This window comes from Tachypleus tridentatus, chromosome 13 (assembly GCF_004210375.1).
Source record: "Tachypleus tridentatus isolate NWPU-2018 chromosome 13, ASM421037v1, whole genome shotgun sequence".
NCBI lineage: Eukaryota > Metazoa > Arthropoda > Merostomata > Xiphosura > Limulidae > Tachypleus > Tachypleus tridentatus.
Genome location: NC_134837.1, coordinates 227,921,444 through 227,948,205, shown reverse-complemented (window position 1 = coordinate 227,948,205; position 26,762 = coordinate 227,921,444). Strand labels below are relative to the sequence as shown.

The 26,762-nt window shown below is 32.0% G+C and overlaps 1 protein-coding gene across 9 annotated transcripts in view; it reads right to left on the bottom strand.

Moving 5' to 3' along the window:
- Window positions 1-230: 230 nt before the first annotated feature.
- Ocrl (Oculocerebrorenal syndrome of Lowe) overlaps window positions 231-26,762 on the bottom strand; it is a 162,724-nt gene continuing 136,192 nt past the window's right edge. For 8 of the 9 annotated variants that reach the window (XM_076483029.1, XM_076483033.1, XM_076483031.1 and 5 more), the window contains 6 exons: window positions 18,437-18,542; window positions 18,028-18,129; window positions 17,499-17,583; window positions 13,320-13,447; window positions 11,573-11,684; window positions 231-2,867 (listed from right to left, as the gene is read on the bottom strand). In XM_076483029.1, coding sequence (XP_076339144.1) covers window positions 2,725-2,867; window positions 11,573-11,684; window positions 13,320-13,447; window positions 17,499-17,583; window positions 18,028-18,129; window positions 18,437-18,542 — 676 coding nt within the window. In that variant the 3' untranslated portion in view covers window positions 231-2,724. The remainder of the gene's footprint in view (window positions 2,868-11,572; window positions 11,685-13,319; window positions 13,448-17,498; window positions 17,584-18,027; window positions 18,130-18,436; window positions 18,543-26,762) is intronic. The other variant, XR_013021788.1, reaches the window with a different exon arrangement.

Below are 26,762 nucleotides of genomic sequence, written 5' to 3'. Positions count from 1 at the left end.
AACAGTAAATAAAACAAATACGAAGACATATAAAAAACAAAGCCAAACACATTTCTTTCACAGGTAGCAGCACACACAGAGTAAAATTAGAAACAAAACGTATCACTTTTATAATGAAATAATAACAGAAAAGGTTGCATTCACAATTCAGTAAGAGGAAGCTTAATGCATTTCAAAATGTAGTTAAAAAAGGATGTTGTATTTGAAAACAGGTCACACTGGACAAGTGATAAATGGATTCAATACTTCATTATAAAAACACAACAAAGTAATACAACATAATTCATGACAGCCAATAAAACATACATCGCAAAATCATGACTTTCATACCATCAAGTAAAACAGTCAAAATGTTCTGCATGTGAAAATGTTCAAACAGAATGTGAAAAGAAACATTTACAATATATAATATTATGTTATTTTTATTCTAAAAGCTGGTACAACAAAGAACAGACTTAATATTTATGACAAAAATCTCTTTAGACTGTGTATATTTGTATAATTTATGTGTCTGTAGTAAGTTCATTATAGATCTCAGTTCAGGTGTATGAATGGTCTCCTTGGACAGTATCTTGTGTCAAACAAAAAACAAATTTGAAACACTATTTTTAAACACTTCATATTTAAAGTACGTATCAGAAAAAGGAAGATAAATGTGTGAAAATAATACCCGTAGTCTGATGTGATTTTTATCATAAATATGAAGACTATATGTCATGATATATTTATTCATATTTTAGCTCATAAACTACATATGAAAGAGAAGAGGTAAAACTGGTTTTATTAAAAGAAAGGATTATAAGATCATGAAGACTACAAATACATAGAATCAGAGCAACTTATATTTAAGTCTAATCTGAATAGTTATTGGAAAATGCCATGAGCATCGCAATTAGATCAGATACACAAAATGTTGGAGAGCCATAATAACTATTGGTCAGACAAGATCACAGGAAAAGATATTTGAGAGGTGCACTAGGAGTTTGGTCAGGTTTATTATTTGAATATGATCAGTTGTTTGAGAGAACCATGAGGACTGTGATAAGATCAGATATCAGTTCTGGATTTGATAATAATAAGTTATTTGCAGCTATAAGAAGTTTGTTTGGAAATAATCACAGAGAACTAATGTGTTGTTGGATTTTAGGAGTTTAACTTTACAGTATTGGCTAAAACTGTAATGAACAGAAATGACTATTACAGAAGATAAAAAGAACTATGGTTTGGGAATTAATAGAGGATCTTTAAGCAAAACAAAAGAGTTAATCCTTTATTCTCTTCCAGTTCACCAACCTTATAAAATCATGTTGTTGTTCACAGCATAAGAACACAACAAGTTACAAAACATTTAAACACAATAAGAAAATAAAAGATACAATAAATGAATTAAGCCTACTTAAGTGGTACTTTATATTCAATTTATAGCAAAGTATCAAAACTGTACTGTAGCTAAGTTTTAAAAATAACTTAATAGAAAAATTTTTACTTTTATTACCTTTATATTAAAGATAGAAAATGTGCACAGTTCCTTCAAACACTTGTGACAAAATATTATGCGACACAATAAGAAAGTAAAAGATACAATAAATGAATTAAGCCTACTTAAGTGGTACTTTATATTCAATTTATAGCAAAGTATCAAAACTGTACTGTAGCTAAGTTTTAAAAATAACTTAATAGAAAAATTTTTACTTTTATTACCTTTATATTAAAGATAGAAAATGTGTACAGTTCCTTCAAACACTTGTGACAAACTATTAAACTGCTATAACCAACCAAATGTTGTAAAGTATTTAAGAATAATGTAGGAAATGGAATGAAGGTACCATTAAATAATTAACTATTTAACTGTATAAAATCTTAAAATCAAAACAGTAATTTATTTAGTTTCTCAGACAAGATTGCACTTTCCATGTCTGATAGAAAATTATATTATTAGATAGTGATATTGTTTTTGTGGACTTTTTCTCAGCATTAGTAAAATTAAATATTCATTTACTGTTATAAAGCAAAAACAACTAAATACAAATTTTAATTACTCATTTTAAAAATCTCAATAAATTTAACTGTTACATCAACTATCAGGAAAAAGAAATTAACTGGGCAAAGTTACATTTGAATATACATGGAGGTGGACAAAAAGAAAGTGACTCTCCTTGAAAATGTTAATTTGTTATATTTTTTAATAGATAATATACAATATATGTTTCTAGAATGCACTCAATGAATCTGTTCAAATATGATCTAAAATCCTAATTTTAACACTGGATTTCATAAATACCTCAACTTTTCATGATTTCAGTTATATTTTCTCACAAAAAGTGTTATGCACTTGCTGTAGTTTTTTAGATGCTATTCTAATCAGCCTACTTTTTTTTTGTCTACCCCTTATACATTACAGATGTTTCAGCTTCACTGCCGTAAGTTAACTGCTTGTATACACTATGGCCATCTATCAGCATACAGCAGTATTGGTAATTTCTAGTCTTTTATAGATATGAATTAAAAAATTAAGTTTAAGTATGGACAACAGTCAGTTCAACTTATACTTTGAATTGTAAGACCTGTTTAAAATAACAATAACAAAACAAAGGAACAAACAACATATACTTTTAGAATCTACATACATCAGAACTAACCAAACAAGCTACTTTGCATGTTTTCTTATTTTTTAAATATTCATATCTACATATTTATGAAATACGTACATAATATATACATTATTCACCAGTCATTCATTAAAAAATGATAGACAAATGTGGCTTTTTTTCTGTCTGCAAGCTGTTGATTCCTTCGTATTCCTGGTAGATGAATATCAGGATCATCATCAGGAGGAGCTCGGAGAAGAATACTTCCAAATACAGTTGCTACAAAATATGTAAAAACATTAAATAACTGGCAAGAGTGTGAACATTTTATGACCATAGTAATAATAAATGAATCATTTCAAAAATTGACACACTGTAGCATCTTAAGAATAAAAATTTTATCTGTCAGATTTAAAAGACTGTTTAGTGAAGGTAGTATTAATTAACTTATTTTGTGTTTGTAATTATTCACTACTGTTGAGGCTATTAAATGTAGAGTTTTCAATCCACTGAGTTGGGACTATAGAGGTTTCCAAATAGCCTAAGTGATAGATATATAAATAAGAGCAACCAGGTGAGCAGAAACAGAGAGAAAAAGTAAAAGAGAGGACTGGCCAGAGAAATGTTAAATGTAAAGCTAATTGTGGTGAGAGTGAAAGGCCTAACAGTTGATATGTTAAAGTGAGATTAACAATTTTGAAAGAGATAAGAAGAATAAGCTGTCTTGTTAAAGAGTGTTCTAAAGTAACTGAACACACCTAAGTAGACTTTGACAAGAGACAGAATATAATATGAAGTATTAAAAAAAGAGCAGATGATTTTTTGGAAATTCAGAATACAACTATAATAACTCAACAATAACATAGGCAAACTATAAATGGACACTATACAGATAAGAAATAGAGAAAACTAGTTTGGGTTGTCAAATTAATTCTAAAGCAATTGAATTGGCCTAAGTACACTTTTGACAAGAAGAAAGGAAATGAGTAGTATTTAAGATACAACTACAATTTCCATAGTTGAAAGAATTTTTGTATACACATTATATTAAAGAAACAAGTGAAGTGTGTGCTGTTTGTTTATTATCGAATTTATCATCAACAAGTCACAGACACCTACTGCAGAAGAATCCTTAGCTTAACATACCCATATATATTTAGCTTACCAAATGTTACCAAAAGTTTAGACAGTTTCATATCAGTAGACGTTATTAATTAATACTACAGCTTATGCCAAGTTTGAATTTTTGTACCTAAAAATGTGTAGCAACAAAATATGTTTAAAAACTGAATGCACCATTGGTAAAGGCATGAAGATATGCTATTATGGCCTTGTTTTCAAATTTTAAAGTAAATGTTGTTGAACATAGACAATAAGTGAACTTCCAAAATCAAACTTTTGTAAAGCACTAGTGATAACACATTCCAGCAAATGACATAAAATCTTATCCACCTTACTAAGTTCCTCAAATATGTGTATGTGGATGAAATTTTTCATAAAAACTATCCATAACTGAAGCAGAAAAATCTAAACAACTACTAAAGAAATATTCTAGATGTTTTACAATTTTCTTCACTTTGAGTGATTCTTAAAAATAATGATATGCTTTTAGTTAGAGCAAACTTCCTATGAGGATATTAGCAAAGTTAGCTGATGTCTGTAACAAACTGACCAAATTTCAGATTTTTAGGTTTAAAATGAATTTTAAATAAGCATATATCCCTAAAATACTGAACATTTTCCCTTTCTGAGTTGCTCCTATGCTTCAAAAGTCACGGCTCAAAAATTCTGAATATCCTCGATATACTGCAGATTATGTGTCAATTATCCATAATTCTCCTCTCAATGACTTTTGAAGTGATTTATCGTACACACATCAAAAGAACTTATGTAAGCTTTGCTTTCATACCATAATTGAGCTTTCTTAGTTGTAGTTGTGAGAATAAAAATGGTTATCGCCTAGTTATGGACAGGTAAGTAGAAATGTATTTCAGACTTAAATACCCATTTCAATTTCATTTTAATCCTAAATTAAAATCAAAACAGACTTACCTAAGAAATACTAAAAAACAGATTAACCACAGTCAAAGTAAAATCCAGAACCACAAGTATTTGATGAAATGGATTTACATAAAAGTGAGTGAATCAAACTAGTCTTATATAAAAACCAAACCTAAGGAAACTTAGAAAGAAAGCAATCTTTTAAGCAGGATATCACTTCATCATCAATTACTGTTTGGTTCATAATTGGAGGAGTAGTGTTTATCTGTGGAGACAAAAATACTGTGTAAATGTGGTGTAAGGTTATTGTGGGAGTAAACCAGCCAAAAATTATTAGCGTACATACTTTAGGATATTTTTGTCCCATTCATTCCTCTCTGTAAAGAATAACAGATGCTCACGGTGGACCATGCAAGTTCTCCCAAAACTGAAACTCAATAACAAAAGGACAGTGCTACGAGAATATTATGATCCTCATTCACACTGGAACTATGAGACATCTGTTGAGAACAAAAATTCTACCTCTGGTATCTATAATGCTATGCAGGTAAATGCACAAAAAAAGATAGTACAGATACCTGTAGAGGCATCATCAGTCACCAAATGGTATTCTCTGATACTATCATCCTCCGTATCTATTCATGTATTTATCTATTTTTCAATGAAGCACTAGCACAAAGGGTGAAATTGCATTGAGGACAAACACTGAAATTTAAATAGCATGCAAGAATTCTGATTGGAGAAATTCAGAGAAATGTAAGATTTCCTCAGAATTGGAGGAACTGCAGACTTTATATAAGAAAAGGACAAATCAAGGTATAAGTACCTGTAAAATTAAAAGCTGTAAAAACATAGAATGCCTTTTTTCTACTACTGACTTTTTGACACCAGAATTACATGCAACTGTTAAAAGGGTACTGGGCAGCATTTAAATGCCTGGATTGCTTTACATATCATACCTAAGAAAGCAGATATGAAAACAGTTGGAAACATCAAAGGAATGAATGTCAGATCTTCTCTTATCAAATGCTAGCAACACAACAAAATATATTTTCAGTGAAAGATGATACAGAAAACAAAAATCAAAAGGAATAAAAGAGAAGCATTGTAAGAAAAGGCCTATGACACACTGAGAATAGGATCTGAAGACCCATGGATGAAATTAACAAAAAACTAGAAAAACATCTGTTAAAAAGTGAGGACAAATATGAGGCCATTTGTTATAAAGAAGGAAAAAACAAGAAACAGACTTTTTAATGCATGAACTTCTGAATCTAGATGAGCAATACTAGTTAACAACTAGGAATAAATGTTGACAAGAATGTGACAACATTTTAGCATATGCCCCATGAAATGACCCCTACCCATCATAATCAGCACCACCTCAGAAGAGACTGCATCCATTAAGATCTCCCAAAATTATAAAGAAAGATGGCAACTGTAAACAAGAGCATCAAGGTCTGTTTGATTATGTCTCTCCACAAGACAAGTATGGAGAACAAACAGTGACGGTACAACCCAAATAAACACTGATGGCTATGACCTCCAAGAGTGTATCGAGTAACAGGGTGGGTGTATGCTGATCAACCAGCATTGCCATCCCTCGATGCACTCATCCATCACACAACCTGTCATTCTAGTATAAAGAAAAGTGCTGAAAGGTGACTCTGATGGTAGGCTCCAAGAATGTTTCCTGTAAGGAAAGACACACAGGATAATAGAAATCAATCAAGGCCTTAATGTCATCCAAATATGAACAGAAACCTCAACAGTTCCACTGCATTAAAGTGGCCATTTTTATTTATGTGGAGGAGAACTGGGTGAAGAACCATTTGGTTTATGACCACACTGTTTCTCTTTATTAGGAGGTCTATTGATTTCCATGGGTTCTGGCCAGGCTGAATAGGCAGGTCTCTGTTATTAGACATAAGTTGCAGTAACTGATGGCATGAACAAATAATCATTCTACATCTTAGTACCAAAGAAGGTTGACCTGGGCAGTAACTGGAAGGAATGGTGGTTACAGAGACAGAAGAAGACATTGACTTGACACCTCACTTATTCATTTGCACTCCTAATAAAAAAGTAGTATGTTGTGCAGCAGCATATATCCAAGACAATAACTTCTGAGCCTTGGGGTAAGAAATGTTCTTAACCATTTTCAAATGCTATACCTCTTTCTCCTCCACCTACTTACGACAGGACTGATAATAAGAGGGGAGTGAACTACTAAAACTGATGCAGCTTGGGTCCAAGTGACACTCATGGGCATCATGGTTTTTGTTACCACAACGAGCACACGTCAAAGTTTCACGACAAGATACCTTCACATGTCTGAATTGCTGTCACAGGAAACAATAGAAAAAGTTAAGAGTGTATGGCCATACCTAACAGTTCAAATAACCTGCCTTGACAGAGGCAGGTTGACATGGAGATGTAAATGTTAAAATTAAAATGCTGGTCAGGAGCATAATTTCATCATTGCGAGTGGATATATGGCACACAACAGAAAGTTATTAGATGGAAAAACCAGCAAGGATCTCCAACTCGGAGATGTTCTGTAAATCCCTCTCAATGATCACTCCTTGGGAAGAATTTAGAGTAGTATGGGGAGCGACCTCAATAGATATATCCCCAATGGTTACCAACTGTAGGAGTCTGCTACGTGTAGAAATAGATGTTCCCATCAAAATGTCTCCAGAATTCAACTTCGTAACAGACTGTGAAGAAAGAAAAGGAGACATTTATCTACAGGATTTCTAAGCTAATGAATGAAGGATTAAAATTCGAGGTATAGGATCTGATGGTGGTGGTAACTGTGTAGCAGTCATCTTCACATTATCATTCACCTTTAAGCTGTTTTTTTCAGTATTTCAATTTTTTTGAGAATTGGGATATCCATAAAATAAAGAAAAATATTCAGTGACCACTGACCCCATCCACCATGAAGTCCTGTGAGAGGACATACTACAATGCAAAACAAGGACACTGCAATAACACCAGAGTTGTGTTTGTGTGTGTATGTGGGGGAGGGGCAACCTGTCTACAAAAATTCAAGAGCAAAGTAGTGTGCTGGGGTTGGACCTCTCAAACACCAGGATCCTGTCCTCCTCTTCACTGGTTGCCATGTGCATGGACATTCAGATCCATAAGAAGGTAAACAGAAAATACAAAACTTTCCCTACAAGGTTCCCTTCACCATGTACAGGAATCCTCTTTGAGGGGTCAACACAGAAGATAAATGAGAAAGACAATCTAAAAACACAAAACTGAGGACAAAGAAATTAATAAAATAATGATCCCATTAAAATGTTATTAAAATTTAGATGATTTTGAAACCCTTGCAAAAGCATCAGCAAAAACCAAAAAGTCAGGAGCAAGTAGAAAATATGAAATTTTAAGAACTGAATTATTCAACAAGGCATTAGCACCCTCAGACAAAGGAGAAATTACTTTAAGAGATAAAATAGACAATCCCAAAAAAACACAAGAAATTAGACCAGCACGAACATCTCAGGCTGGTTGACAAACAACTGAGATGAATAGTGTTGAACAAAATACTGTGTTGTTGTTCATCATCATTACCACACAAAAAAAAGAGTGGGTTATACAAAGGAAAGTCCATGAGTAGAAAATCTATAAAGTATACCAGTACATAATCACATTGATCAATAAGGGTCAACAATGGCACCATGGGATAATCCAGGCATATAACATGAGTAAGAATTTTGACAAAGTTCTGATGCATGTGTGATCAGTCATATAGAAGATGTGAAAAATGGGGATTTTGGGTAAGGTGGTGCATGTTCTGCATTTCTGTTGAAAGCAACTCTACAAGGAAACACTTTCAATATTTCAGAGATAAATCAACCTCATTAGAATTACTTCTCAACCATGTTAAGCTGATGAAATGAGAATAGAACCTTTTTGGTGTTCTTTATTTTTTGCAACTAAAACCTTTAAAGTGTAACATCTAAACTCACATATAAACATTGTATTCAGTTGTTCAGGCATTTATTTTCTTTTTTTTATAACATAAATATTAAATGCTTTACTCGCAAAATGTAATCCACCAGAAAAATCCATATATTCAATTTCTATTCTCAGAAGAAGCATGTAAAAAAGACTTGTAAAGTTTACTTGTAAAGCTTGAAACATTTTGAGAAGATACACAAAAAGACATTAAAATTTACAGTAGGAAAACTCTAATGACCACTTTATGGTCATGTGGTTGGTGTAATCCAGAGTCAGTAGTGAAGAAGAAAACTATGTGAAAATAAGTTGTACAGTTTTAAATACAAACTTCAAAGCAATACCAACAAAGACTAAATAAACATTAATTTAACTATTAATAGAATCAAACCTATGTAGCTTAAAATTCAAGCTGTTAAGGCTATAAAACAATACACAACATAAGAGATATAATTTACAGATAATTTGATGAATAATACAGCTACCAAACTCTGATATCAGCACAATCATAAACTGTTTCAAAAGTATGGTTAATGAATATCTTAAGTTTGAATGCTATTATGTTTTATAAATGAGACTTTTAAGTTACAAACAGGTATGAACATGATTATGTTCATATTTATCACAGTCAACTCGGACAGTACAAATAGTCTAAAGTAGTAAAGGTTTATGGACAATGTAATCTTAGGTACATATGTACCTCAAATTAAATTCCACTGAAGCTTCCAGAGTTTTACAAAAATAAAATTCCCATGTTTAAATAATTTGAATCTTAATCAATATATGTTCCATGTATATCACAAGTTTATGGACTGTTCTGATACTTTATCAAGAATAAGTAGTTTAAAAGAGTACCCTCCATAGGAAAAACATCATGTTCCTATGGGTAGCTTTATGAAGAGAGATAGATCAATTGGTCCAAACAAACATGAGATTTAGTTCAAAATTCTAAATATATCACTCAGTTAATGGAGCGTGATCATGTATATAATGGAATTTTGTACAGAAACAAATTTATCAATCAAATATAAGGATTAAGTGTATATATCAAATACCTGCAATACCATTTAGATACTGAGGAATTATCACTTTTATTGTAGGGCTATGTAAAAAACTGACTGATGATATGCATCTTGATTTTCAGTTATAAATTCATGATAGCAAAATATGAAACAGTTTGAATAATAAGCACAGACAAATGTGAAGAGTAAATTAATTTGCCAGATTTATATGATACTTTAATACATAATATAACAGAGGTAATTATGGAATTAGTTTATAATTATAAAGTGATTCTTTAGAATAATATTTCCAACTTCCTGAAACACGTGAAAGTGAATTTGGCCAAAATGCTTGTTAACTATTTTGACATGATTGTAAACAGCTATACAATACAGCAAGATGAAATTCTTTACATTAAACAATTATGTAAATAAACAAAAGTCCAATGTGAGAACAAAAAAATCAAGAATTATGTAAAGAAATTGCTTTATTAGCTTAAAATACAGGTGATGTTAAGATACACACAACTGTACTAACTATACTTCTTAAGAAAATGTAAGGATGATAAATGAGTAAAGAAAGTGATAGAATTAAATACAAAAATAGTAACTTAAAGAAAGGTTTAACCCAACAAACTAATAATATTTATCATTTAACAAATTAGGATTCAACTTATCATAAGATTATCCAAAAGAATAAATATTTAATTCAGAGAAGTGAGAATTATGTTTATTGTTCAATATGCAAGGAAATTAAATTTATTACCTAAGGAAAAGGATAAAGTTTATTTTAGTACTATGTACAAAAATTGATAACAATCCCAACAAAACAAACTGGAATCAAGTTTCACTTCAAAAACTGAAATTATTATTCTTTTAATAAATATTCTATTGTACAGAAGTTCATTTATTAAATTAAGGATGAAATACAACTATAAAACTAAAATATTATACACTTCACAAGTGAGAAACATGTTTAAGGTTTAATTCTGTAAAGGAACAAGTTACCATATATTTACTGTAGTATTACATACGGAAATAAACTGGGTTGCCAGTGATTACAAAGGATAGTATAGGAATGTACTGGACAACAAATTTCTTAAAATGAAAATAAAATGCATCTACAAAGCCATTATCACCCACCTAATGATGGTTATTACATACATAACCTGAGTTACCAAATTAAGAAAAGGATGAAACTTAGGTGTGAAAACTCACTATATCATTCACCTAATCAGTTAGGACAAAATACATAATTATGTGGAGGCAATATATTTCCTAATATAAAAATATAATTTATCTAATCAAAAAAAGAAAATGTCTATCTAACATACTAGAAATAAATTTTTGTACGATTACATATGTAAACAAATCTAGTTAATTAACTATGAATGGAGTTTACATACAAAAAACTAATTATGCTACTAACTTACAAGTTGTGATACGTATACATGTAAAATTTTCTCAACCATAACCAGCCGTTTTTACATGTATATTTTTCTCTACAAGTGGGTTTTCTCGTCACCAAATGAAGGGGATTGAAGTAATCAGTGAGAAAGCTCAGATGGAAAATTTAGCTATATCACTTGCCTAACAAGTTGGTATAAAGTTTACCATATTATTATGTACAAAAAATAACTGAATAAAAAACTAGGACAGACAACATTAAATGTCTGCCTGATGATCATAGCTTGATCATCTCTCTGGTAACACAACAAACAAGGATTAAAGACCAACATCTCCCCTTAATACTTGAAAAAAAAGTTAAAAAAAGGGGTGAAGTTTTGGTTCAAAAATTTACAATATTACATACCTGATGAGTTGTGACCCAATCATTGTAAAATTACATAAAGAAAATAATTTACCAGATTAACTTAATAGTTAAGTTTAGTTATAAAAATTTCACTCACCTAACAAGACATCATCAAGTTTGTTGAAGGATAAGTAGAGGAATTAATTTATTAATTTAAAACACAAGGTTTAATTACAAAAACTGACAATAGTACTCACCTAGCAAGTTGGGATCAAGTTTATTATATGCAGAATGATGAAGAAGCTCCTTAAGAAAATACATTATATACAGAAAGACATTTCTGTGGATCTGAGGAAGCTGGAAGATAACCTGAAAAGAACATACTCAGTCTGCAACAAAGTTCTAAATATAATCAATAAAAGTTTCTTTTGATTAAACTTTCCTTTACAAAATCAAAAATCTTATTACCTTTCTTTGTTAGTTACTGACTTACTCCCCTCTACTTAATTTTAACTTCTCTGTCTAACCTATAACACCCAATATAACCTTAAATTATTTATTAACTTGTTTTTCTACTTCCCAATCTCCTTATCTAACTTGTACCTTTATATGTATCTACACTGATTCCACATTCTTATTTAACTAGCACATGTCTTTCTGTTTTCTTATCTAATCAGAATATTTATCTTAATATCTCTCCATCTATTTCCTTCCCTATATAACTATACCTGATAGTATATTCTAAAAAAAATAATTATAAAATAAAAGTGAAGAAGAATATAGTACATCAAACACACACACTGTCATTTCCAGTACTGATATCCTTTATCCAAAACTGGACAGACCCCGTATCAAGAACAGGCCACATGGGATACAGCAGTGATTGAAACACTATTTATAATATCAAATGGTATGAACAACAGTTGTTATGGTGAGAACTAGATTAAATTGGTGTAGTGTAAGTTTTATACATTTTTTACATATGGATAGTTAACTGTAAGGAATGGTTTCAAACTTAAACTTTAAAAAAATAAGCAGAAAGACTACTTATAAAGATTAATATTACTATTAGAATTAATGAAATACCTGAGCTAAGTATCTGAAACTCTAGCTTTAAAGACTATACAAAAAACACATAACTTGTGAGAAAAAGTCTATAAAACTTCCGATGCATCAAAAGCATCTATAACTTTTAAACAAGCAATTCAGCTACTGATTTCTGACATAAACACAATCACAGACTTACTCAAAAGTGTGGTTAGTGCATATCTATGCAACTGCATTTTATGAACAAAATAATCAAGTTTCAAACTGGTACACATCATTATGTCCAAATATATCACAATCAACTCACACATTATGAACAGTATAAAATACTAAAAGTTTATGGACATTGTAACATTAGGTACACATTAATCTTTCTTAATTTAAATTACACTGAAGCTTCCAGAGTTTTCCAAATATGAAAAATTCCAAGTCTAAGTATATTAAATCTTACTCAATACACATTTCATATACAAGTTTATAGATTTTTCTGATACTTTATCAAAAGCAAATATTTTAAAAGTATTCCCTCCTAAAAAAACAAATAAGAACACTGTATTCCTACAGGTAGTGTAATAAACACAGGGATGAACCAAATAGTTCAAACAATGGCTAAGTGTATTATTTTAACTAAAACAATACACAGATGTGAACAGCTTATTAAATAAAAAAAAAATGATATTTTTGGGTTTAACTGGTTAACTGGCTAAAACAAAGTTATTTTATTATAACACTTCTTTAAAAATGGTAACACATCAAAATGATTTATACTTCATAGGAGCAATATTAGGAACAAATTCTACAAGAAAAAAGTAAATTATCAAAAACAATACATTTAGGTATATAGTTAGACAAGTCAGACAGTTAAGTTACAATGATATTGTACAAGTGGTCAAATATCACTGTGAAATTTGTAATTGCAGGAGGCCTAGTTCATTATCAAACATAAAAATAATTTACTTGTTTACAAAGGATGAAGTTATTAGAACAATCCAGACACCTCTGGTAGAAAGTGGTAGGGACTACAGAATCTGCTAGTGCTTCCAAAAATAGGAGCAGTGCCTCTGCTACAGAATTAACACTTCCAGCTAGTATCTAGTTAAGAGAATACTTAACAAAACAGATTATCAAACTGTACCATTGATTTGTTGTTGATAAATGTTTAAATACAAAAACATAATACTACAAGTTCATTTTATTTTGACACAGCTTTGAACACAACAAAATTAGTACTAACACTTAGTTTCTTATTAAGAGAAATTTGCCGAACAGATTCAATAGTGTTAGCTGATTGCATACTAACAGAGGATTGAACACCAAAGAGTTAATACTGCCAGACGGTTTTATGGCAACAGAACTTTTATCATAGCAACTGGCAATACCTGTAAAAGATGTGTTTCAAAAACTAAGATAATGTGGAAAATTGATTAATACAGTAAAATTAACAACAAAAGTTGATATTATGTCAAGAGCATATTTAAAGTATGAAAATCAAGAATGAATGACAGTATCATGTGAAATGAAAATATGAAACAGTAAAACTGAAACTGTCATCTTATATTAAAATATAGTAGCAAATTGATGATTTCCAATATAATGACAGAAGCTACTAAAGAAAGCATTCTGTACTTAAAATGATTAATACAAATGTTTATTTTAGCACTCTTTACAAGTTAAATGAGGTTACAATTTGATATTACAACACTACAATGAAACTGTTTTCCTAGCCATGTTAAAATAACATACATAGCATACATTTATAAACTGTTTTGTAATCCTCACAATTCCATGATCAGTAATCTAGAAGTACAAAATAAAAAAACAATATTTGTAAGTACAACAGAAATAGATATATATAAGCCTAAACAATTTGAATATATAAATATAAAATGAGAAAATGAAATAATTCAGCACAGATGAATTAGTTAAATTAAAATAAGTTTAAATCTAATGAAGACTATTTATTATTCAGAAATCGAAGGAGAGTTTTTACGTATAATGTTTCTTTTATAAGAAGTTCAGTATCATGTTTGACTGTTGAAATAATATTAAAGTTAGAGAGAGAAATCTGATGTCCTCTTCCTATACTGTGCTGAGAGACAGCACAATTGGGAGAATCTGTAACCTTTCTTCCAGTCTTTATAGATATGTCCATGTGCTTGTACTTTAAGGTGACATTTAATTTCACCAATACATTAGACCTTACAGTCTCTGCACAGTTATAAGTTGATGAAATGTAAACAACGGGCAGTCAACAAACAATCTATGTAGTGGAAAAAAAGTTCTGAATCTGTAATTTGGTTTCATAATAACTTTCAGGTCAATTTGGAGAAAGGAAGTGTTATATAACTTTTTATTGTTTCATGATAATGGATCTTTGTCTCACTAGTTATGGTAAGCAAGTGTTTAAATGAAGTTTAAGTACAATGGATATCTTAGATGGTCTGACAAACAAATTAGTTAACAAAAAGAGAAAGTTATTTTTTCCAAGAAATGCATGGGGTAGCTGTTTTCAAAAAGAATGTTTTGTATGGAAGTAATTTCTTTGCGAAGGGAAAGATAGAATGAGGTAACTTTGTAGGCTCAATTCAGTAGACAGAGAATAACACTGGGTTTGAAAGAGAAGGGTATAAAACTGTCAAACTGAATGAAAATGAATGTTTTATCAATAAGTTACATTAAATTATAGTATGACTTGTCCCCTAAGCAAAACCAAATAAATACTTGCCACCAGGTCACACCAACATCAAATGTACGACTTATCACCTAAAGAAAACTAAAGAAGTAAAACAAAAACAAAGCAGTAGTTGATGCTAAATCACATCAACATCAAGTGTATACAACTTATCACTAAAACAAAACCAGAGTTCTTGTAGCCATGTCAAAACAACATCAAGTGTATATGACTTATCACAAAAACAAAACCAGAGTTCTTGTAGCCATGTCAAAACAACATCAAGTGTATATGACTTATCACAAAAACAAAACCAAAGAAGTAGTTGATGTTAAATCATGTCAACATTAAGTGTATATGACTTATCACTTAAATGAAACCAGGAGTACTTGTGCTAGGTCACACCAATATCAACTGTACATGACTTATCACCAAAACAAAAGAAGTACTTGATGCTACATCACATCAACATTAAGTGTATATGACTTATCACTTAAACAAAACCAGGAGTACTTGTAGCCATGTTACATCAATTTAAATATGAAAATGATCTACCATTAAAACAAACTCAAAGCTCTATTTATAGCCATATTACATAACTCCAAGATTTACATGCAGGGCTTTCTTTTCCAGGGGTAACACAAAGGAACACTATTCTCACTTTTTTATCATAAATACAAAAATAAATGAAATTTATGAGTCCCACTATATTGATACCAAAACGTAAAATTTAATAATCTTGTAATCAGGTTAAGAAAAGGTAATTACAATATTTTTATACGTTTTATAAAGCAATTATAATGTTATATTCTAATGTTTACACTGTTGCATTGTGAATGTGACATTTATTATATACAAAAATAACATTTATATTTACCAAATTATTTTGAAATATAAAAATGTGAATATTTTGTACATGCCTATAATTTTCAGTAGAGCAGTCTGTGAAGTGTGAATTCAGCTGTCAATGTGTGTATATTATATTGCAATAAACTTGTTGCTGTGATATTTTATATAATAAAAAAATGAGTTATTTTTGATCCTTTCATCAGAACAAAAACAAATCTAACTCACTGAAATCAGTTGTTACTGTTTCAGTATCTTCTAGTATTGTAGATTAGCATGCCAACACTTGCCTAGCTATTTGACTATAGAACAAAAAATAAACAAATTCTGCAAAAAATATGAATGGTTACCTATACAAAATAAAATACTTGGTTGTAGGCCTTGCCAAAAAGTTGGAAAACCTGGAATTAAAAAGATGGCAGCTCAAGAACAGGCAAATAATGAAATTACCATATTTTGGTAAAACAGGAGAACAGCAATGATTGTCCTTACAGAAAAAAATTGTTTAAGTGGAGAAAAAGTTCTAATCATAAAGCTGTCTTGAAGTTTGTGACAGAGACCAGTAGCCATAGTAGATCCACAATTCCAGCCTCCACTGGACATACTGGTCACATTGGTAATTAGCAGCAACCACTGGATCATCAATCCTTGGTGAGCTGAGCCTCAAAGCAAACCAGTAGCAGACCAATAATCATAATAACAAAGTGAAATGTAGAATAAAATAACTGCACTCTAACCACATCTGAATATTAGGTCTAATGAATGACAGAGAATTCTGGGGACCAGTTTATTGTAGAGAAATCATCACCCTACTTCCTATTGTAATATTTTTGTGTGCTATAACAATGGTTAATTGTTTCTCAGAAGAAAACATATAGGAAGTAAAAACAATGTAAAGCTTTTGTATTCTTACACTAACAGCTTAACATTGAATATGGTAGTCCACCACAATTTGTAATAATTAAGCTAAGAAAATCATTAATGATGCTGTAAAGCAATTGTGTGAAAGACATTTATATGTCAATTTGGGCCAATTCTGATTATTTTTTATACACTTAATTTGTTTTTTTCCCCTAGTGGTCATGTGATGTTACATCAGCTTTGAGTAATGCATGGTTAACCATTTACATACAAACAATAAACATATTTGCAGAAATGTTTATATAATACCAAGAATCATATGATTTATAATTTAAACTAATGTAACTTTTACATCAAGTTTCAAAACAATATGAACTTATATTTATATCAAACTGAAAGTTCATTTGTAAACAAATTACATACATTTAAATAAGTGTGTAAATTACTATTACATACAAAATGTATTTGGATCCATTGTTATATTAGTCAAGAGATACAAGAACATGACCTAAAATACAAATGTATTCAAAACTGCTTATGCAGCTTTCATATGTCAAATCCAAGCATTACTTGAAGTGCCATATTAACAAATCTATTTGTAGAACATAGGTCAGTTCAGATAAGCATTATATCAGCATTGTCAGTGCATGTCAAACAGTAAAAACCCATATACCTTTTTATCCATAGAACATAATCCCAGAGAAGTAAACTTATATTGAAAAAAACAACAAAAACTCAGAAATTCTATTTAAGGATACGCATATGTTCTGGTTTTCCAGTATCTAGCTTTTCTAGAACGTGCTGGATTTCTTGATGTAATCCTGGCTGTTGAAACAGATCTTCCTAGATTTTCATACACACATAAACAAAAAATAAACTTTTTATAATTACACTTATTTAAATAAACTAATTTCTACCTATCCAGAAAATGAAATACAGGTCAAAATGACAGGTTTTAATGCAGTTTAAAGCCTTTTTTGTTCTGTCATGTTATATAATTTCAAATATACAATTTTGGAGAAAGAAAGATTTTTTTAAACTTGAACTCTTCCCTCACATGGTAACATACACAATTAAATATCAAGTTTAACAAAAAGAAAATGCTGATGACATTTTATATGCAAAGTTTACTAAGAAATAACTGCAATTAATTAAAATGTTCAAACTCTTCTTAAAAAGAGCTGTACAAATAAGTTCTCAATTTAAGAAAACTAACATTGTGTGTGTGTATATATATACACATATATAATGCATTTTTATACTAAAGAAACTTATGCAGAAACTGACCTTTGTTAATCCATATTTAAAAAGGTGATCTATGAGTAACCAAAGTTCCTTTGGGATCTCAAAAGGTGGCTCTTTAGTTTTAATTTCATTGGGATGAGTTTCCTGTCAAAACATTTTCTTTAAGACACTAAATGATCTAGAAGCAAAGCTGTCTCTAAAAGTAAATTAAACCACTAGGTTGCAAGATAAGAAATATTAATAAGCTTAAACTAAAAAAAAAAAAATTTCAACAGAAAGCTTCAGATTTTTTTGTCATATTAATATAGCGAATTAGTGAATATTAAAACACTAGAAAGTATTACATTGTAACAAACTGATTATGTTGTAAAAAAAAAAAGAGTTACAGAAGACTAAAAACATCATCTATATTTTGTATTTAACTAGCAAATCAAATAATGATGAAGCTTACCAAGTCAATTAGCTTTGCTGTGGGAACCTCACGTATAGGGTATGGCATTCGAACTAGAGCATCTAACGATGAACCAAAACAACTTGGTATGTAAGTGCCTTGTACAGTAATGTAATTGAAATTAAGGATAAACTCCATCAATTACAGTCTACAGTGTAGATATGAACTACATACATCACTAGTTCCAGACAATAGTTTTTTTTAAATTTAAATGTCATCTTACAAAATATGCATATGAAATACTGTTGCAGTTCAAAACTATAAGATTTTATCCTTCTATAACTAGAAAAAGAATCTTTATTCAAATTATTTCAAGAAATATTTCCCACGCTTTTATACATGTGTTTTGTATTTAGTTACAACCCTTATGAACAGGGTTTAAGTAGTTGTAAGCTTGCTTTCATCTTCAAGCTAAGGCTACATGTCATTCAAATAGCTTATAGAGTGGAACCCTACCAAAGCAGCCACCTTTGGGACTGAGACAAACTGGCCTGATTAGAGGGGTTTCACTGTACATAATTAGGGATTATGTAAATAAAAAAAGGGACTGTGATTGAATGACTGCTTTCAAGGGGTGACTGAATCTGAGGGGTTCCACTGTATTTGTTTGTTCAAGTGCCTGTATTTCTCCTACCTAGTATTGTGAATCAGACCCATATAAAATCTGCACAAGTTAGTGTGAGTTGAGAGTTAAACTTCCCTTGAGAATGTATAATGAAATTAACACTGATACAGTAAACTAGGACTTTGTTTTGACTTAAAAGTACTGTGTCTTGGAAGTGTGAGATGTGATTTCTAACAGTTACAGACAACATTAAAACAGGCCATTTTTAATTAAAAAGTATTAATGAGAATGTTTGTTTGTTCTTTTACATTTGACTTTTCTTTTGCATTCTACAATACTTAACTTCTGACTCCAATTTTATCTAACAACAATACCATTCTTTCCTTCTGTGATTACTTGTAATTTTCAAAGACTGACAAAAAATAAGTATAATTACCTTCTAGGCCTTGAAATATTATCATGCACTACTGTTTCTTCTGTTACAGTACCTTGCAATTTGAAGGGGGGCTGTATATATCAATTTCACTGTAATCCTGACATTAGCAAAAAAGTAACCAAAATTTGGAAAAAAACTTTTAACAAAACACAACCAAATTTATTCAAAAACCAAGTACAAAACTCGAGTCCATACTATGTAAAAACTACATTGACAAACACAACACCAACATTACTTATATAACCAAATAACTGCCATGGCTTCTATATTGGAGAAACAAACATAAAAATGGAAACCACATTCAAAGTACACAAAAATATGCCTTCACATGTTTTTGAACACAACACCCAGATACTAATTAGGGAAATAAATACAAAAAACACAAAATTGAAGAAACCATACTTATATAACAACTGAAACCAAAGTTAAACCAATATAAAGGAACACCTTTATACCTATACTAATTAATAACCTAACATCTAACAGCAACACCCCCTACAATCTCCTACCTGTTTACACTCTCGTTCCTAAGACACATGCCTGGAAATAGTCAGTTGCAAACTCTTTCTTTGTTAACCTGAAGATGACCTAAGAAGGTCAAAACAATGTACTGTACTTTATTTTAACTGAAATGATACTATCCATACCAGCCATCTTGAAAATGCAATGAACATGCTCACTCCAGTGTGTTTTACCCTGCTCAAATGACAAAGGCAAATTGTAATTTACAAATATCTCCACCACCTTCAATGCATCCTCTATTGGTACTGTAGATAACCATGTCATTCAGATAATTGTAACACCTTTTTAAGACATAAACTGGTTTTTTAGTGGGGAGGTACAGTGGGAGAATTTCAGCAAAGGTAAGTATTATTGGAAATACATTTCCAGTTTAGGAAAATGTTAACTTCCAAGACATACTTGCAACTGTTGACACTATAGCTAGAATCCCATTCTGAGAAGGTGTAGGAACCAGTGTAGGCATGATCCCTACAGAAAGTGTCTGTACAGAGCAGGAGTGTACCAAGAGAAAAAATGGTACAAGAATGGGATAACCACACTATACTCAAAACAGGTATGTTCTTCACCTGTAACTTAGTTCCCATATGAAGGATAGAATAGAATATGAGTAATCACGAGTACAGGCCAGCCCCAACTAGAGAGCTGAGGTTCCATAATTTAGTTTTGGAATTAAGTTAATAGTTAAGGCTATTGGACAGCAATGTTTTATATATATATACTTTTGACTGGATTCCAACCTGCAGCCAGAGTGATGAATTTTACATCACTAGAATCACAGATCACAGTTAGAAAGTAAGTAACATCTAAGTGAATAAACTTTCTCCTTCACTCAAAGAAGTCCAAAATGCAACACCCTAAGCACAAAATGATGGAATCATGTATGCTGTACTCAACCAAAAAAACAGAAGTAATCCAGTTTGGAATTATGAATCTTCATCCAACCAAGTGGACAAGAATTATTCAAGGTGCCCCTGAAATTATGAAGAAGATGTAGAACCTGTGTTCAATCAAGGACCTAGGATGGGACCACTTTGCCTTTGGGATTATGAGAAAATAATGGACCACTTCCATGAACAATATACTAAACCAAAACTAATAAAAAAGAGGGACCATGCAGTCCACAACAAGATCACTTTGTGTAAAATCTGAACTGGAATTATGAGTAAGCTCCTGTGGAAACTGCTACCTCTCCTACTGACATCTTGGAAACATTTCCAGAGATCCTAGTAGGATGGACCCCAACCATGTCCTCTTCTCCAAGAGTGGAAGAACACACTCAAATACTCTGGAGAAAAAGCCTATGTCTGCTACCCCACCAACTGGAAACTGTAAATGGTAAGGACTTCTGAGATTCACTAGTAGTTTGAGGAGAGGGGGCTAAAATGCACTGAAGAGTTATGAGGAACAGCACTGTGTAAACTGTGCAACAGGTAAACCATGTTCCCTATATTTACAAAGGCCAACCAATCCCAATTTATTCATCCCTGAAGGTTGGCAGAGATGGGCAAGATTTCCTTTAGCTTTACTCATGAATGTCCATGAGTGACAGTCCATTATTATGTAATACCTTTTAACAGATGTCTAAGCAGTCTTATGGAACACCTGATTATAGTGAAAGTGGTTGTTAGTGCAGAATTAAGAAAACAAAGCATACCTGTCTGAGCAACATTTGCCACAGAATGGGATCCAGTGAAAAATAAAAGAATCCTGGAAATAAAAAAGTATAGGATTAAGGAAAATACCTCTGGTTAAAGTCTAACAGATGTAGTCCAAAACCCTAAGAAGAGGAAACTGCCAGATCATGTAAGTGATGAGAGAGGAGAGTATAAGGAGTAGTCCACACACCAAACCACACAATATTTCCAAAGGGCATTTAACCAGGCAGCTAATAACATACAGATATGACAAACATGTTACATGCAAAAAATTATTCTCCTGTAATAATAATTCCTTATAGGCCATATAAATTAAGATGAAAAGCCATCTTGTGAAGATAATGGGATAAAAGTTATGGAAAGTAGAAGAATACCAATGAATGAATAATCGGTTCCTAGTAGCTCAAAATGGGTTGGTGTGAGCCATGTAACACTTGGTACTGGAGTGATCATAAAGGTGAGAAATGGCTGGCAAATGGGTTGGATAGAAGGATCTTTCTCCTTTTCTGGCTGCCAGAAACTTGGGAAGAAAAGATTTATTATGGTAAAGCAGGGCAAATCTGGAATCATAGGGAGTCCTATGGAAATGGATTACAAACTACTCCAACTGATGATGTCCAATAAATCAATAACATAAATACAATTTAAGAGAGAGGTGAAACAAAAAACATGAACCTTAGGGCTGAAAAGAATAATGAGACAATGCATGTAAAACAGCTGTAAAATTCCAATTCAATAACAGAAAAAGTCATTTGAACCAATACAAAAGATTTTAGTAGAAATGAGAGAACTGAGGATTCAAAATCATTCTGATATTTAGAATACCTAACAATAGCAGTTACGGATGCTTTATATAAAGCCTCTGTAGATGAAGTAAGATCCTCTTCAAATACCCAAGTTAGAAAACAGGATATGGTAGATACTTTTGGATTAAAGGGTTTAAATTCCTTTTAATGCACCACTGATAATAAACGTTCTATATTAATTGATAAATGACTGTGGTGGGCCTGTGGAGAGATTTAGTTAAATACAGAGAAACTTTAAAAGTTAAACCCTTATGTTGAGGAAAGGATTGCATAACTTTCAAACATGAAGATTGAATTTTGGAACATCTAGGTAGAGAATGTATGATCAATGTTGCATAAACTGAGATTGCCAATGTGGAAAATGTAGAGTTGGACATTCCTGCATACAGTGAAGAAGCATAAATCATGCTTGAGCTGGCCAATAAGGTGCAACTAAACCTACTTGACAAGGAGTAGAATGAACCATAGTCATAAGCTGGACAATAGCTGAATCAGGAGAAAGGCATATAGATGTAAACCATTCCAGTCCAGATTGAATGCTTCTACTGCTAATGCTTGAAGATGATGTAGGGGAAACCAAAACAACTGCAATTGAGAATTTCAATGAGTCATCAAGACATTAATTGTTGAAAACATGAAATAAGAGAAAATCTACCAAAAAATGTTGTGAGGTAACATCCTTTCTGTTGGAATAATCTGGTTGAGTTAAGACAAGTGATCTGCAATTAAATTCACTATTCCTAGAACATGACATGCTAAAAGACTGATACAATGGAAATGAGCCCACTAGGATACACCTAAGGAATATAAAGAAAGGTCTTGAGAATATGTGCCTCCTTGGTGAGAAATCTGAAAATAGTAGTAATGCATCATGATAATTTTTCCCTTCAAGAGAGACAGACTTGAACCATTGCTTGATGTACTGCAAAAAGTTTGAGAATGTTGAAATGGAGGGTAGACTCATCTTCTGTCCATGTATCCTGGAACTTCTGACCTTGAATATAAGCTCCCCATCCCTGAAAGGATGCATCTGGGAACAGATGAATCTTGGGACAAGGTAGTGGAATGAGTATCCCAATAATAATGTTGCTCTGATCCAACCATTATTTGCAAACAATTACGTTGCTCCTGAGTAATGAGATAGCATGATCAAAAGGATCAGAATACATGATCCACTGGTTGTACAGTGACCACTGCAGGGACCCCATATATGATCATCCCAAAGGAATAAGAGCCTCAAGTGATGCCCACATCCCCAAAAGAGAGGGAACCATCCACATAGTTGGAGAAGGAGAAAGAATTAAAAGCCTGATAGGGGTTGGTTAAGTGCAACTTAAGCAAGTATTGAAAAACACACCCAAATGAATGAGATATTGCATCAGTGACAAAAAATATTTATTCAATTTGAATAAGAAGTCTTCTTTTGTGGCTTCTGAAAAGAAAATATGAAAGTATTGTTCTGCTAACTTATGGGATGGAGCCATAAGGTAGCTGTTCATTAAACTATGCATGTACAGGACAAAGGAATGCAGATGATGAGAAAAAGCTCAAACAATTCTGGAGAGGACATAAGATGCTGATGCAAGACCAAAAGATATAGCCAAGAATGGTAGCACCTGTTTCTTTTGCACAAACCAGAGAAACCAGAAAAGATTGTGTTATGGGAAATGGAGATAAGCACTGATAGCATCAAACTTGGCTATCCAGAGCCCTCATACAAAGAGTCATTGTAGATGGAGAAAAGATTCCATTGTAAAGTGAGAAGAACCAAAAATTTGGTTGAGATAGATCAATGATTGGATGCTAATCTCCTGTTAAATAAATGGGATCAGCCCTCACTACTGCCTTTTTGGTTAACAACTCCCTTATGGCCTGAAAATGAAGTTCTGCTCACTGTGCATCTGTTGAAGATGAAAAGGCAACAGGTTGAACAGACTATGGTAGAGGTGATGTAAACTGAATGGCTAAACCTGAAACAAGAACATGAAGTACCCATGGATCCCTGGTGAAAGAGCTCCAGATGTCCAGAAAGTGATGTAATTGTGCTCCCACTGCTCTACCATACTTAGGATAGTCACCAACTCTTGTTGTCGGTCCACTCAAATTAAAGATCTGCAAGTACACAGATGGACCCTATTATGGGAACCAACAGACCTGGGCATCAAAGGAGGGAGTCAGGAAACAGGATGGGCCAATATTTCCAAATCAGAATCAGAAAGGCAAGAAGCTAATGATGATAAAGAATGTAAACAGGCTATATTAATTCAGGATTCTAATGTCTCTGGAACTCCAGTAAATAATGCAGGATGGATAAAAGGAGCTTACCATAATTACAAAAGGGCAAAAGATGGTACACAAACAATTCTGAAGTGTTTCTATTTAATAGATGCCTACAACAAACCAGTTAGGAAAAGAAAGAAAGAATGAAAAAAGACAATCTGACTGAGGTATGCATCAATAAAATCCCCAACTCCTCTTCAAATTGCTGAGGAGAATGTTGATAGGCTTTAGACAAAAGTTGGATTGAGGATAAATACTTCAGGGCAATCATGAGAATAAGACAAATTTGAGAAAACTGTGATTGTTCCAATCTAGAACCCCACAGGTTCAAATGGAAGTCCATCCACTGAGGATCTAAACAGGTCTCCTCCTGGTGGTGATAAGCTAGGGGGACAAGGCATAGCTATTCCATTGTTTAAATGAGTGACAAATCTCCCAACATGAACAGAAATATCGGGAGAAAAATCCAAGCAGACACTTGTCATTCTTTCTGCTGACAAGGAAGGAGTGAAGTCAAATGCAGTAGGAGAAACCCCTAAAACTTCAAGAATCTGAGTAATCAACTAAAGAAAAAAAGCTGGAGGTAGCTGATCAAAAAGATCCTTTATTGAGGTTAACATAGTAAAAGAAGGAACCAAAGAGAGTCTTAATTTTCACTAGTTGTTTCCAGCTCATTTGCAAAAGTTTTCACTAGTTTTTTCCAGCTCATTTGCAAAAGCCACCTCAGAACCTCCCAGAAAAGTCTGCCATGTCTCCATCTCATCATGAATCATATCACAGACAGCTTTGACTGAGAGACTACTCCTTTGGCTGTAACAAACACCAGACAGTAGAGGTGGAAGGTGTGGTTGACCTCTGTAGCAGAAACATTAACTCAGGAATTCATAGCAACTGATATGTATGTTTTTTGTTTTTTCTTGTGGTTAGGTAATATATAAATGCAAATTAAAAGATAACTGCAGAACTGCCAACTGCATTCAAATTCACAATGTAAATACTCACAACACTTCTGTTTATAGAAACTTGTGCTAAATGCTTTGTCAAGTAAAAAGTAGTTACACATTTGGGATGAGGTGCATATATATAGTACCTATATAGAAAGTGCATCAAAGTTGGTGGAGTTAAAATTTGCCCAAAGCATTGGAGTGTGGTATAAAAGGCTGGAGCAGGATACCTCAACCTTTAGATGGGCAACGAGTGGAAACCCTGGAGATCTAAAAATAGCTATGTCTATAGTGTCTGCAGATACATTTTAGAAAAAAAAAAATTCATCTTATAGCGTCATATTTCATTTGCATTCTATAAAACCTCATAAATTACTATCAAAGGTAAATGTTTATATTTTTCATTTTCTTTACCATATCACTAACTGCAGACATCATCAGTATACAGTGTATGGAATTGTTTCAAATTAAGAAATAGACAAAATGTACAAACATGAATAATAGATAATTAACTAAGATATAAAAGTAAAACCTAAATACAGTTTAATTGTCTCTCTATCTATAACATATTTAAATAAGAAAAACTGTGTTATCAAAGACCAAGCAGCCCTATAGGCAGTTACTTCTGCACAATAACAACAGCTGAGTACCAATTTCAAAGTAACCATTATTTGGTTATGGTACAAAATTAGCTCTTTCTAATGGTTATATATATACATATGTATGTTATAAAGCTCAATTAAAATTATAGATTGTGGGTGCACACCCATCAGGGGATGATAAAATTTATTACTTTGTATTTCATATACTTAGGGCATTTTGAAATTTACGTTATTGTACTTAATTGTCTATACATACATCTAAAGGACTGGCATTATACAAGGCAAGACAGGAAGCATGAGGATTGAGACTTCATAGTTTGTGGATCACGTAACTACATGTTGCCAAGGAGTAGTTTTAGTGTCTTTAGAAACTCCCATAAAAACTACTATTACTTGAAAATAATTAGGTGCCTCACATTTAAAGTACAAAAGTAAGTCACATTTGAGAAAACAGATAATTCATACACTTTTATTTTAACTAAGTGCAAAGCTAATCCAATATGAAATGAGAACAAA